The sequence below is a fragment of the Syngnathus typhle genome, unplaced genomic scaffold, assembly GCF_033458585.1.
Source record: "Syngnathus typhle isolate RoL2023-S1 ecotype Sweden unplaced genomic scaffold, RoL_Styp_1.0 HiC_scaffold_59, whole genome shotgun sequence".
Lineage (NCBI taxonomy): Eukaryota > Metazoa > Chordata > Actinopteri > Syngnathiformes > Syngnathidae > Syngnathus > Syngnathus typhle.
The window spans coordinates 366,729-380,992 of NW_026871965.1; the positions used below are offsets into that span (position 1 = coordinate 366,729).

The following is a 14,264-nucleotide window of genomic DNA, read 5'->3' on the forward strand; positions in this document are numbered from 1 at the left end:
TCTCGGGTGCTTTAGAGTGCCGAGTTTATTACTGCGCATTAAGAAATGACCACCTCCAACGTTTGGTTTATGTTTTATAAGCATTTTTAATTTTATTGCTTAAATCGCATTTTCTCGGCGAGCTGAGCACTTTTTCTGAATTGTGCCGCTCCCGTCACTCTGGTTAGGTTGGCATCGAAAAAAACGCTCTCGGGTGCTTTAGAGTGCCGAGTTTATTACTGCGCATTAAGAAATGACCACCTCCAACGTTTGGTTTATGTTTTATAAGCATTTTTAATTTTATAGCTTAAATCGCATTTTCTCGGCGAGCTGAGCACTTTTTCTGACTTGTGCCGCTCCCGTCACTTGGCATCGAAAAAAACGCTCTCGGGTGCTTTAGAGTGCCGAGTTATTCACTGCGCATGAAGAAATGACCACCTCCAACGTTTGGTTTATGTTTTATAAGCATTTTTAATTTTATTGCTTAAATCGCATTTTCTCGGCGAGCTGAGCGCTTTTTCTGAATTGTGCCGCTCCCGTCACTCTGGTTAGGTTGGCATCGAAAAAAACGCTCTCGGGTGCTTTAGAGTGCTGAGTTTATTACTGCGCATTAAGAAATGACCACCTCCAACGTTTGGTTTATGTTTTATAAGCATTTTTAATTTTATTGCTTAAATCGCATTTTCTCGGCGAGCTGAGCGCTTTTTCTGAATTGTGCCGCTCCCGTCACTCTGGTTAGGTTAGCATCGAAAAAAACGCTCTCGGGTGCTTTAGAAAGCCGAGTTTATTACTGCGCATTAAGAAATGACCACCTCCAACGTTTGGTTTATGTTTTATAAGCATTTTTAATTTTATTGCTTAAATCGCATTTTCTCGGCGAGCTGAGCACTTTTTCTGAATTGTGCCGCTCCCGTCACTCTGGTTAGGTTGGCATCGAAAAAAACGCTCTCGGGTGCTTTAGAGTGCCGAGTTTATCACTGCGCATGAAGAAATGACCACCTCCAACGTTTGGTTTATGTTTTATAAGCATTTTTAATTTTATTGCTTAAATCGCATTTTCTCGGCGAGCTGAGCACTTTTTCTGAATTGTGCCGCTCCCGTCACTCTGGTTAGGTTGGCATCGAAAAAAACGCTCTCGGGTGCTTTAGAGTGCCGAGTTATTCACTGCGCATGGAGAAATGACCACCTCCAACGTTTGGTTTATGTTTTATAAGCATTTTTAATTTTATTGCTTAAATCGCATTTTCTCGGCGAGCTGAGCACTTTTTCTGAATTGTGCCGCTCCCGTCACTCTGGTTAGGTTGGCATCGAAAAAAACGCTCTCGGGTGCTTTAGAGTGCCGAGTTTATCACTGCGCATGAAGAAATGACCACCTCCAACGTTTGGTTTATGTTTTATAAGCATTTTTAATTTTATTGCTTAAATCGCATTTTCTCGGCGAGCTGAGCGCTTTTTCTGAATTGCGCCGCTCCCGTCACTCTGGTTAGGTTGGCATCGAAAAAAACGCTCTCGGGTGCTTTAGAGTGCCGAGTTTATCACTGCGCATGAAGAAATGACCACCTCCAACGTTTGGTTTATGTTTTATAAGCATTTTTAATTGTATTGCTTAAATCGCATTTTCTCGGCGAGCTGAGCGCTTTTTCTGAATTGTGCCGCTCCCGTAACTCTGGTTAGGTTGGCATCGAAAAAAACGCTCTCGGGTGCTTTAGAGTGCCGAGTTTATCACTGCGCATGAAGAAATGACCACCTCCAACGTTTGGTTTATGTTTTATAAGCATTTTTAATTTTATTGCTTAAATCGCATTTTCTCGGCGAGCTGAGCACTTTTTCTGAATTGTGCCGCTCCCGTCACTCTGGTTAGGTTGGCATCGAAAAAAACGCTCTCGGGTGCTCTAGAGTGCCGAGTTTATTACTGCGCATTAAGAAATGACCACCTCCAACGTTTGGTTTATGTTTTATAAGCATTTTTAATTTTATTGCTTAAATCGCATTTTCTCGGCGAGCTGAGCACTTTTTCTGAATTGTGCCGCTCCCGTCACTCTGGTTAGGTTGGCATCGAAAAAAACGCTCTCGGGTGCTTTAGAGTGCCGAGTTATTCACTGCGCATGAAGAAATGACCACCTCCAACGTTTGGTTTATGTTTAATAAGCATTTTTAATTTTATTGCTTGAATCGCATTTTCTCGGCGAGCTGAGCACTTTTTCTAAATTGTGCCGCTCCCGTCACTCTGGTTAGGTTGGCATCGAAAAAAACGCTCTCGGGTGCTTTAGAGTGCCGAGTTTATCACTGCGCATGAAGAAATGACCACCTCCAACGTTTGGTTTATGTTTTATAAGCATTTTTAATTTTATTGCTTAAATCGCATTTTCTCGGCGAGCTGAGCGCTTTTTCTGAATTGTGCCGCTCCCGTCACTCTGGTTAGGTTGGCATCGAAAAAAACGCTCTCGGGTGCTTTAGAGTGCCGAGTTTATTACTGCGCATTAAGAAATGACCACCTCCAACGTTTGGTTTATGTTTTATAAGCATTTTTAATTTTATTGCTTAAATCGCATTTTCTCGGCGAGCTGAGCACTTTTTCTGAATTGTGCCGCTCCCGTCACTCTGGTTAGGTTGGCATCGAAAAAAACGCTCACGGGTGCTTTAGAGTGCCGAGTTTATTACTGCGCATTAAGAAATGACCACCTCCAACGTTTGGTTTATGTTTTATAAGCATTTTTAATTTTATTGCTTAAATCGCATTTTCTCGGCGAGCTGAGCACTTTTTCTGAATTGTGCCGCTCCCGTCACTCTGGTTAGGTTGGCATCGAAAAAAACGCTCTCGGGTGCTTTAGAGTGCCGAGTTTATTACTGCGCATTAGGAAATGACCACCTCCAACGTTTGGTTTATGTTTTATAAGCATTTTTAATTTTATTGCTTAAATCGCATTTTCTCGGCGAGCTGAGCGCTTTTTCTGAATTGTGCCGCTCCCGTCACTCTGGTTAGGTTGGCATCGAAAAAAACGCTCTCGGGTGCTTTAGAGTGCCGAGTTTATTACTGCGCATTAAGAAATGACCACCTCCAACGTTTGGTTTATGTTTTATAAGCATTTTTAATTTTATTGCTTAAATCGCATTTTCTCGGCGAGCTGAGCACTTTTTCTGAATTGTGCCGCTCCCGTCACTCTGGTTAGGTTGGCATCGAAAAAAACTCTCTCGGGTGCTTTAGAGTGCCGAGTTTATTACTGCGCATTGAGAAATGACCACCTCCAACGTTTGGTTTATGTTTTATAAGCATTTTTAATTTTATTGCTTAAATCGCATTTTCTCGGCGAGCTGAGCACTTTTTCTGAATTGTGCCGCTCCCGTCACTCTGGTTAGGTTGGCATCGAAAAAAACGCTCTCGGGTGCTTTAGAGTGCCGAGTTTATTACTGCGCATTAAGAAATGACCACCTCCAACGTTTGGTTTATGTTTTATAAGCATTTTTAATTTTATTGCTTAAATCGCATTTTCTCGGCGAGCTGAGCGCTTTTTCTGAATTGTGCCGCTCCCGTCACTCTGGTTAGGTTGGCATCGAAAAAAACGCTCTCGGGTGCTTTAGAGTGCCGAGTTTATCACTGCGCATGAAGAAATGACCACCTCCAACGTTTGGTTTATGTTTTATAAGCATTTTTAATTTTATTGCTTAAATCGCATTTTCTCGGCGAGCTGAGCGCTTTTTCTGAATTGTGCCGCTCCCGTAACTCTGGTTAGGTTGGCATCGAAAAAAACGCTCTCGGGTGCTTTAGAGTGCCGAGTTTATCACTGCGCATGAAGAAATGACCACTTCCAACGTTTGGTTTATGTTTTATAAGCATTTTTAATTTTATTGCTTAAATCGCATTTTCTCGGCGAGCTGAGCACTTTTTCTGAATTGTGCCGCTCCCGTCACTCTGGTTAGGTTGGCATCGAAAAAAACGCTCTCGGGTGCTCTAGAGTGCCGAGTTTATTACTGCGCATTAAGAAATGACCACCTCCAACGTTTGGTTTATGTTTTATAAGCATTTTTAATTTTATTGCTTAAATCGCATTTTCTCGGCGAGCTGAGCACTTTTTCTGAATTGTGCCGCTCCCGTCACTCTGGTTAGGTTGGCATCGAAAAAAACGCTCTCGGGTGCTTTAGAGTGCCGAGTTTATTACTGCGCATTAAGAAATGACCACCTCCAACGTTTGGTTTATGTTTTATAAGCATTTTTAATTTTATTGCTTAAATCGCATTTTCTCGGCGAGCTGAGCACTTTTTCTGAATTGTGCCGCTCCCGTCACTCTGGTTAGGTTGGCATCGAAAAAAACGCTCTCGGGTGCTTTACACAGCAAAAACTGGAGTGTTGAATCAACTCCCACAGAGTCAATTTTAACACTTTTTGCGGGTTTATATAGCTCCACACTCTACAGAGTTAAATTAACACTTTCAAAATAGTTAATTATTTAACACTGTACCTAGAGTTACTTTTTAACTCCCTAGACTGGGTTGAATTAACACTATATCGAGTTACATTAACACTATATCAGAGTTACTTTTTAACTCCCTAGACTGGGTTGAATTAACACTATATCGAGTTACATTAACACTATATCAGAGTTCCTTTTTAACTCCCTAAACTGTGTTAAATTAACACTATATCGAGTTACATTAACACTATATCAGAGTTCCTTTTTAACTCCCTAAACTGTGTTAAATTAACACTATATCGAGTTACATTAACACTATATCAGAGTTCCTTTTTAACTCTCTAAACTGGGTTAAATTAACACTATCGATTTACATTATATCAAAGCTCCTTTTTAACTTCCTAAATTGGGTTAAATTGACACTACATAGTTAAAAAAAAAAAACAGTACAATACAACCATTAAAATGACAATTCCAAGAAAAATGCATTTTCAAAAACACAATTTATTTTAACTTTTCCCCCAATGCAGTCAGTTAAAACATGAGGGTAAAACTTTGAAGGCATGGTGGTGTTCAACAAACATCTCTGTAAATAGCTTTTTTGTCAAAAAATAAACGTCATCTTCAACCAGAAGTACATCATCTATTTGACAAAAGACTGGCATGTCTTCCTCCATGGAACTGCAAACAACAAGTCCACCTTTGTACTCAACACCATCGACTTTAACCCAACTTTAAAAAGAAAAAGAAATACACAGAATGAACGAACAATTGAAGTCCAGTAACATAAAATCAATCGGTCTTTATTAATCACAAGACTATTGAACTGTAATTGCTTATAACAAATTCTATCGAACAAAACTCACTTGGTGCCTCATCAAGTTCACTTCCTGGAGACTCTGCGGCCTGCAGCATTCGGCGCAGCTCAGGTGTTGGGGTGAGCCGCTTGGCCTCTTTGATGACGTTATCTCTGAAGAACGGATCCCATTTCTGGAGCAGCAGGTTGGAAACCTCCTCTTCAAACAGGAGTGTGAAGTCTTGATTCATCTATAAGAAAGCAAATGTACTACTACCACATTCAGCACATTTCAAGGCATTCTAAAAATCCCATTTCATACTTACCAATCCCTTTGTATCCAGGAATCTTGGGAAGATGGAGAAGATATCTTGAGTTTTGTCTGAGTCGTGGATGAGTTTTTGGCGATTCTGAAAGGTCTCTCTCATCTTCAGAAAAATTACGGAACTGTCTGTTGTATGGTTGAGCAAGGAGATGGCTTCCTGGTATGCATCCCCATCAAGCTGCTGGTCAACAACAATGGACCTGCGCACATTTGGGCCTCCTGAAAAAAAGCACACAATTCTTTCAAGAAAAAAAACAAGAAACACCCTAGATGAAGTTGTAAGAAAGAAAGAAAAATGAGGGGTACTTAGAGAAAGAAAGACAGTTGCGTAGAGAGAGAGATAGAGAGATAGATAGAGAGATAGATAGAGAGATAGATAGATAGATAGATAGATAGATAGATAGATAGATAGATAGATAGATAGATAGATAGATAGATAGATAGATAGATAGATAGATAGATAGATAGATAGATAGATAGATAGACTGACCTCCTCCTGGGGAAAAGCCAGTGGGGCTACTTGTAGATGCATGTCCTCTTCGAATCTTTCTCTGAATCGTTTTCAGACGCCAAGAAATGTATCCGGTGCTGCTTGCAGCATCATAGAAATGTTCCTAAAATGGAAATACATTCAAAATTAATGTGATGTCAACCTCATAAGCTACTGTGAAATTTCAGAATCTAAATGTTACTGTAATGTAGACAAAACATGAAAATTATGTAAACAGATAGTACAATAATAATGACTATACATAGCCTTTCTTGGAGTATGGGTCTTTGAGGGACGGGAACACTGTCACTATCCCAAGAGCGTACTCTTCTCGAACAGCTTTGCTGGGGAGTTGCCTGAGAAAAGATCAAATTAGCATTAATACAAGGGCCAAGTAGTTAACTTGTTAATAAAAAAAGGATAGTACAGACAAATAGAACACACATACCCGTGTTTATCAATCATGTGTGCCACTATTATATTGACCAACTTTCTTCTGGTAGCATCTGTTAGAGTTTTTGTTGTGTGATACTCTTGGAGGACCTCTTCACCACCTGAGCTGGTACCAAGGACATCTTCAATCAACTTTGAAAAAGAAGCAAAAAAACAAATGTGATAAACTGCCTTTCTAGAGTTTAAGGATGACAAATGTTGATTTTAAGAAACCTGTGAGTACTTAGCACAACCTTTCTAGCAGATGCTGCAGTAAGTGGGCCCTCAAGTCTTAGTTTCTTCCTAGGAACCTCATCTAGGAGTATAGTTGATGTACTTGCACATGAACTGAAGCTTGAATCAGAATAATCGGATGGAGAGGACAAGGAGCAATCGGAAAATTCTAAAAAAAAAAAAAAAAAAAAAAAAGAAGGGGGGTGGGGTGTTTATTTGCAGTATACAAAAAGTCATAGAAGATTTTTGATCTAACCAAGCCAACGGCACACCATAGACTCAACTCATTTAATCAATTGATTCTCAGTCTTGATAGGCAATTCAGAAATATTTTCAGAAATTGTTTTAAAGGCATGAATTAGATTAATCAAAAATACATTTGGTATTCATATTGGATTTATGTCAGTTAAAATGACATTTAAACCATTTAATAAAAGTCAGGCTGAATGTCCCTGTTGTGTAACCACAAAGAATGATATTGAATATTTGATCCACCTTTAAGTGTATTAAATGACTTAATTCTGAAAACATTAAATTGAAATTGTTTACTGTATTTCTGTACTTATAAATTTGCATTAGTGTTTTACACATTGCATTATGTAATTTACCCCTTTACATTTCTCACCGTCATTTGAGAAAACTGATAGAGTCACATTGCCTTGGCTGACAAGGTCACTGAAAATGTCCTCATCAACTTCTGTCCCTGTTGCATCTTTGTACACTAATTTTGCGTCAGGTGGCAGGCAAAATCTCTCGATGACTGGAAAAGACAAGATACATCTGAGTGGACCTTTAAGATAGCACTGATCTTGCCTCATTTCACATTCAATAATTTAATCCACCACTGTAAACAAATTCAGAGATAATCCCCTGCATAAAATACATTCCCTTTTCAGTCCAAATCTTAAAAGAAAGGGGCGTTGTTCTGCCCTTTATATCAAACCAAGCATAAGTAAAACAAAAACAAACCTTTGTCATGGAACTGCACAAAATCAAAACATCCATCAACCTCATCCAACTTCACATACTTCTGCTGTTGGCAATACCGAACCTGGATCAACATTTTTCTGAGACATGCAACAACAAACAAATGTCAGTAAACACTTAACATGCAAGAAACAATTATTTAACACTCACATAAACGTTGTGTATCATGCAAGAAATTGTTTCATTATTAATTTCACTGCATGTCTAAGATTAAACACATTCAGCAGCTGCTGGGAGGCTGTTAAAACATGCCACAGCAGGCCCAGTGGAAACGCTCTCATTGATGAACGTGGCAGCGACTAGCTGTAGTGACTGCAGCACATGCTACCGTAATTAACATTTACATTTGAGGCAAAACTGATTTATTAAAACATTCCCCTCTGTTAAAAGCTGGTTTTCAGCGACCAAACAAACACAACACAGCACCAGTAAAGTTGACCCTTTATAGTCTGACTGCCCACTACATTACCTACATTACCCATTAATCAGAGTTATTAACCACACCTGTATGATCAGAGCCTCGGACACTCGTCTCGGTGCAGTGGCACAGGGAGTCTGCCACACAGGCACCCAACTGCAATTGTTTAGGCTAATTATTTCACTCTAGCCGTGGCTCCTACGCAAAGTGCGGGGTTTATTGCATGAATTAACTCCTCACTTCGTGTTGGAGCCAAAGTTCATCCTGTCGGGGCTTATTTCTCCATAACAACCTCTGAACTGTTTATCCCTTACTTATTCTAGAGGGTTATGGTTAGGATTAGGGTTAAGGTTAGATTAATGGACGCAGAAATTAACAAGTGTATGGTCGGAGAAATGGGAAGAGGGAGTATTGGGCAGTCGGACTGATGCCATGCATGCACCCGCCATGAACTTCAAGTTAGCTTTTTAACATGTGCTAACGTTAGCCCCAAACTATATTCGACAGTTAAATATGAAGCCTTGTTTATACAACCTCTCAAGCACGCGTGAGACTTGGTAAAATGCAAAGGATAACATAGGAAACCGTTTTTTTATTAATGTTTATTTTTTAGCAAGTGGTAACGTTAGTGGTGAAGTTAACATTGCATTAAAAAAAAATCCAAACGTTCGCTGTCCAGTGCCAACCACAAAAAATGCTTAGCAAAGTTACATAAATATTCTCAGCAGACGTTTAATTCAATGTTATTGTTCCTACAAGTTTGATTTTGTAGCTTACCTCGTGTAAAAGTCCAACTCCGCATCCATTCCTGATTCCAGCAGCGAAATAAACGACGGTTGACCACGCCACGCACAGGAGACTATTGATTGATGCACGGGTTCACCCTGCTGAAAGCCCAGGGGCATAACACATGGGGTTACCTGGACTGAAGCCCAGGGGCCTATCAAGCAAGTTAACTCGGCCGAGATGCACTTTACATCTCTACAGAGTTGATTTGCTTAGGTTGGAATAACTCTGTTAAATAACTCCAACACTGAACACCATTTTAATCAGAATGTGTTAAAATGACACTTTGAGAGTTGAAATCAACTCTGACATGTTTAACCCTGAAATTTCAACACTCCAGTTTTTGCTGTGTAGAGTGCCGAGTTATTCACTGCGCATGAAGAAATGACCACCTCCAACGTTTGGTTTATGTTTTATAAGCATTTTTAATTTTATTGCTTAAATCGCATTTTCTCGGCGAGCTGAGCACTTTTTCTGAATTGTGCCGCTCCCGTCACTCTGGTTAGGTTGGCATCGAAAAAAACGCTCTCGGGTGCTTTAGAGTGCCGAGTTTATCACTGCGCATGAAGAAATGACCACCTCCAACGTTTGGTTTATGTTTTATAAGCATTTTTAATTTTATTGCTTAAATCGCATTTTCTCGGCGAGCTGAGCGCTTTTTCTGAATTGTGCCGCTCCCGTCACTCTGGTTAGGTTGGCATCGAAAAAAACGCTCTCGGGTGCTTTAGAGTGCCGAGTTATTCACTGCGCATGAAGAAATGACCACCTCCAATGTTTGGTTTATGTTTAATAAGCATTTGTAATTTTATTGCTTAAATCGCATTTTCTCGGCGAGCTGAGCGCTTTTTCTGAATTGTGCCGCTCCCGTCACTCTGGTTAGGTTGGCATCGAAAAAAACGCTCTCGGGTGCTTTAGAGTGCCGAGTTATTCACTGCGCATGAAGAAATGACCACCTCCAACGTTTGGTTTATGTTTAATAAGCATTTTTAATTTTATTGCTTAAATCGCATTTTCTCGGCGAGCTGAGCACTTTTTCTGAATTGTGCCGCTCCCGTCACTCTGGTTAGGTTGGCATCGAAAAAAACGCTCTCGGGTGCTTAAGAGTGCCGAGTTTATTACTGCGCATTAAGAAATGACCACCTCCAACGTTTGGTTTATGTTTTATAAGCATTTTTAATTTTATTGCTTAAATCGCATTTTCTCGGCGAGCTGAGCACTTTTTCTGAATTGTGCCGCTCCCGTCACTCTGGTTAGGTTGGCATCGAAAAAAACGCTCTCGGGTGCTTTAGAGTGCCGAGTTTATTAATGCGCATTAAGAAATGACCACCTCCAACGTTTGGTTTATGTTTTATAAGCATTTTTAATTTTATTGCTTAAATCGCATTTTCTCGGCGAGCTGAGCACTTTTTCTGAATTGTGCCGCTCCCGTCACTCTGGTTAGGTTGGCATCGAAAAAAACGCTCTCGGGTGCTTTAGAGTGCCGAGTTATTCACTGCGCATGAAGAAATGACCACCTCCAACGTTTGGTTTATGTTTAATAAGCATTTTTTATTTTATTGCTTGAATCGCATTTTCTCGGCGAGCTGAGCACTTTTTCTGAATTGTGCCGCTCCCGTCACTCTGGTTAGGTTGGCATCGAAAAAAACGCTCTCGGGTGCTTTAGAGTGCCGAGTTTATCACTGCGCATGAAGAAATGACCACCTCCAACGTTTGGTTTATGTTTTATAAGCATTTTTAATTTTATTGCTTAAATCGCATTTTCTCGGCGAGCTGAGCACTTTTTCTGAATTGTGCCGCTCCCGTCACTCTGGTTAGGTTGGCATCGAAAAAAACGCTCTCGGGTGCTTTAGAGTGCCGAGTTTATCACTGCGCATGAAGAAATGACCACCTCCAACGTTTGGTTTATGTTTTATAAGCATTTTTAATTTTATTGCTTAAATCGCATTTTCTCGGCGAGCTGAGCGCTTTTTCTGAATTGTGCCGCTCCCGTCACTCTGGTTAGGTTGGCATCGAAAAAAACGCTCTCGGGTGCTTTAGAGTGCCGAGTTTATTACTGCGCATTAAGAAATGACCACCTCCAACGTTTGGTTTATGTTTTATAAGCATTTTTAATTTTATTGCTTAAATCGCATTTTCTCGGCGAGCTGAGCACTTTTTCTGAATTGTGCCGCTCGCGTCACTCTGGTTAGGTTGGCATCGAAAAAAACGCTCTCGGGTGCTTTAGAGTGCCGAGTTTATTACTGCGCATTAAGAAATGACCACCTCCAACGTTTGGTTTATGTTTTATAAGCATTTTTAATTTTATTGCTTAAATCGCATTTTCTCGGCGAGCTGAGCACTTTTTCTGAATTGTGCCGCTCCCGTCACTCTGGTTAGGTTGGCATCGAAAAAAACGCTATCGGGTGCTTTAGAGTGCCGAGTTATTCATTGCGCATGAAGAAATGACCACCTCCAACGTTTGGTTTATGTTTAATAAGCATTTTTAATTTTATTGCTTAAATCGCATTTTCTCGGCGAGCTGAGCACTTTTTCTGAATTGTGCCGCTCCCGTCACTCTGGTTAGGTTGGCATCGAAAAAAACGCTCTCGGGTGATTTAGAGTGCCGAGTTTATTACTGCGCATTAAGAAATGACCACCTCCAACGTTTGGTTTATGTTTTATAAGCATTTTTAATTTTATTGCTTAAATCGCATTTTCTCGGCGAGCTGAGCACTTTTTCTGAATTGTGCCGCTCCCGTCACTCTGGTTAGGTTGGCATCGAAAAAAACGCTCTCGGGTGCTTTAGAGTGCCAAGTTTATTACTGCGCATTAAGAAATGACCACCTCCAACGTTTGGTTTATGTTTTATAAGCATTTTTAATTTTATTGCTTAAATCGCATTTTCTCGGCGAGCTGAGCGCTTTTTCTGAATTGTGCCGCTCCCGTCACTCTGGTTAGGTTGGCATCGAAAAAAACGCTCTCGGGTGCTTTAGAGTGCCGAGTTATTCACTGCGCATGAAGAAATGACCACCTCCAACGTTTGGTTTATGTTTTATAAGCATTTTTAATTTTATTGCTTAAATCGCATTTTCTCGGCGAGCTGAGCGCTTTTTCTGAATTGTGCCGCTCCCGTCACTCTGGTTAGGTTGGCATCGAAAAAAACGCTCTCGGGTGCTTTAGAGTGCCGAGTTATTCACTGCGCATGAAGAAATGACCACCTCCAACGTTTGGTTTATGTTTTATAAGCATTTTTAATTTTATTGCTTAAATCGCATTTTCTCGGCGAGCTGAGCGCTTTTTCTGAATTGTGCCGCTCCCGTCACTCTGGTTAGGTTGGCATCGAAAAAAACGCTCTCGGGTGCTTAAGAGTGCCGAGTTTATTACTGCGCATTAAGAAATGACCACCTCCAACGTTTGGTTTATGTTTTATAAGCATTTTTAATTTTATTGCTTAAATCGCATTTTCTCGGCGAGCTGAGCACTTTTTCTGAATTGTGCCGCTCCCGTCACTCTGGTTAGGTTGGCATCGAAAAAAACGCTCTCGGGTGCTTTAGAGTGCCGAGTTTATTACTGCGCATTAAGAAATGACCACCTCCAACGTTTGGTTTATGTTTTATAAGCATTTTTAATTTTATTGCTTAAATCGCATTTTCTCGGCGAGCTGAGCACTTTTTCTGAATTGTGCCGCTCCCGTCACTCTGGTTAGGTTGGCATCGAAAAAAACGCTCTCGGGTGCTTTAGAGTGCCGAGTTTATTACTGCGCATTAAGAAATGACCACATCCAACGTTTGGTTTATGTTTTATAAGCATTTTTAATTTTATTGCTTAAATCGCATTTTCTCGGCGAGCTGAGCACTTTTTCTGAATTGTGCCGCTCCCGTCACTTGGCATCGAAAAAAACGCTCTCGGGTGCTTTAGAGTGCCGAGTTATTCACTGCGCATGAAGAAATGACCACCTCCAACGTTTGGTTTATGTTTTATAAGCATTTTTAATTTTATTGCTTAAATCGCATTTTCTCGGCGAGCTGAGCGCTTTTTCTGAATTGTGCCGCTCCCGTCACTCTGGTTAGGTTGGCATCGAAAAAAACGCTCTCGGGTGCTTTAGAGTGCCGAGTTATTCACTGCGCATGAAGAAATGACCACCTCCAACGTTTGGTTTATGTTTAATAAGCATTTTTAATTTTATTGCTTAAATCGCATTTTCTCGGCGAGCTGAGCACTTTTTCTGAATTGTGCCGCTCCCGTCACTCTGGTTAGGTTGGCATCGAAAAAAACGCTCTCGGGTGCTTTAGAGTGCCGAGTTTATTACTGCGCATTAGGAAATGACCACCTCCAACGTTTGGTTTATGTTTTATAAGCATTTTTAATTTTATTGCTTAAATCGCATTTTCTCGGCGAGCTGAGCGCTTTTTCTGAATTGTGCCGCTCCCGTCACTCTGGTTAGGTTGGCATCGAAAAAAACGCTCTCGGGTGCTTTAGAGTGCCGAGTTTATTACTGCGCATTAAGAAATGACCACCTCCAACGTTTGGTTTATGTTTTATAAGCATTTTTAATTTTATTGCTTAAATCGCATTTTCTCGGCGAGCTGAGCACTTTTTCTGAATTGTGCCGCTCCCGTCACTCTGGTTAGGTTGGCATCGAAAAAAACGCTCTCGGGTGCTTTAGAGTGCCGAGTTTATTACTGCGCATTGAGAAATGACCTCCTCCAACGTTTGGTTTATGTTTTATAAGCATTTTTAATTTTATTGCTTAAATCGCATTTTCTCGGCGAGCTGAGCACTTTTTCTGAATTGTGCCGCTCCCGTCACTCTGGTTAGGTTGGCATCGAAAAAAACGCTCTCGGGTGCTATAGAGTGCCGAGTTTATTACTGCGCATTAAGAAATGACCACCTCCAACGTTTGGTTTATGTTTTATAAGCATTTTTAATTTTATTGCTTAAATCGCATTTTCTCGGCGAGCTGAGCGCTTTTTCTGAATTGTGCCGCTCCCGTCACTCTGGTTAGGTTGGCATCGAAAAAAACGCTCTCGGGTGCTTTAGAGTGCCGAGTTTATCACTGCGCATGAAGAAATGACCACCTCCAACGTTTGGTTTATGTTTTATAAGCATTTTTAATTTTATTGCTTAAATCGCATTTTCTCGGCGAGCTGAGCGCTTTTTCTGAATTGTGCCGCTCCCGTAACTCTGGTTAGGTTGGCATCGAAAAAAACGCTCTCGGGTGCTTTAGAGTGCCGAGTTTATCACTGCGCATGAAGAAATGACCACTTCCAACGTTTGGTTTATGTTTTATAAGCATTTTTAATTTTATTGCTTAAATCGCATTTTCTCGGCGAGCTGAGCACTTTTTCTGAATTGTGCCGCTCCCGTCACTCTGGTTAGGTTGGCATCGAAAAAAACGCTCTCGGGTGCTCTAGAGTGCCGAGTTTATT

General features: G+C 40.7%; 1 protein-coding gene across 3 annotated transcripts; it reads right to left on the reverse strand.

Annotated features, from left to right (window-relative positions):
• Positions 1–4,876: 4,876 nt before the first annotated feature.
• Positions 4,877–9,197, reverse strand: LOC133148321 (uncharacterized). Of its 3 annotated transcripts, XM_061271419.1 has the most exons (10): positions 8,848–9,197; positions 7,635–7,732; positions 7,291–7,425; positions 6,686–6,834; positions 6,448–6,584; positions 6,262–6,355; positions 6,000–6,123; positions 5,511–5,728; positions 5,255–5,435; positions 4,877–5,120 (listed from the first exon to the last, which is right to left on the reverse strand). In XM_061271419.1, the coding sequence occupies exons 1-10, from the start codon at positions 8,973–8,975 to the stop codon at positions 5,032–5,034; spliced, it is 1,353 nt and encodes a 450-aa protein (XP_061127403.1). In that variant the 5' UTR covers positions 8,976–9,197; the 3' UTR covers positions 4,877–5,031. The 3 variants fall into 3 exon arrangements, with proteins under 3 accessions (XP_061127403.1, XP_061127405.1, XP_061127404.1); XM_061271421.1 differs by lacking the exon at positions 7,635–7,732 and having other exon boundaries at positions 8,848–9,196; XM_061271420.1 differs by lacking the exon at positions 7,291–7,425 and having other exon boundaries at positions 8,848–9,196.
• Between the last annotated feature and the right edge of the window lie 5,067 nt (positions 9,198–14,264).

Excerpts from the sequence above, each read along its gene's own strand:
- LOC133148321 (XM_061271419.1), bottom strand. The coding sequence starts at position 8,975 with ATGCCCCTGGGCTTTCAGCAGGGTGAACCCGTGCATCAATCAATAGTC. Across the intron at positions 7,426-7,634 it reads TGTGCAGTTCCATGACAAAG|TCATCGAGAGATTTTGCCTG; the intron begins GTTTGTTTTTGT and ends TGTCTTTTCCAG. Across the intron at positions 6,124-6,261 it reads CATACTCCAAGAAAGGCTAT|GAACATTTCTATGATGCTGC; the intron begins GTATAGTCATTA and ends TTTCCATTTTAG.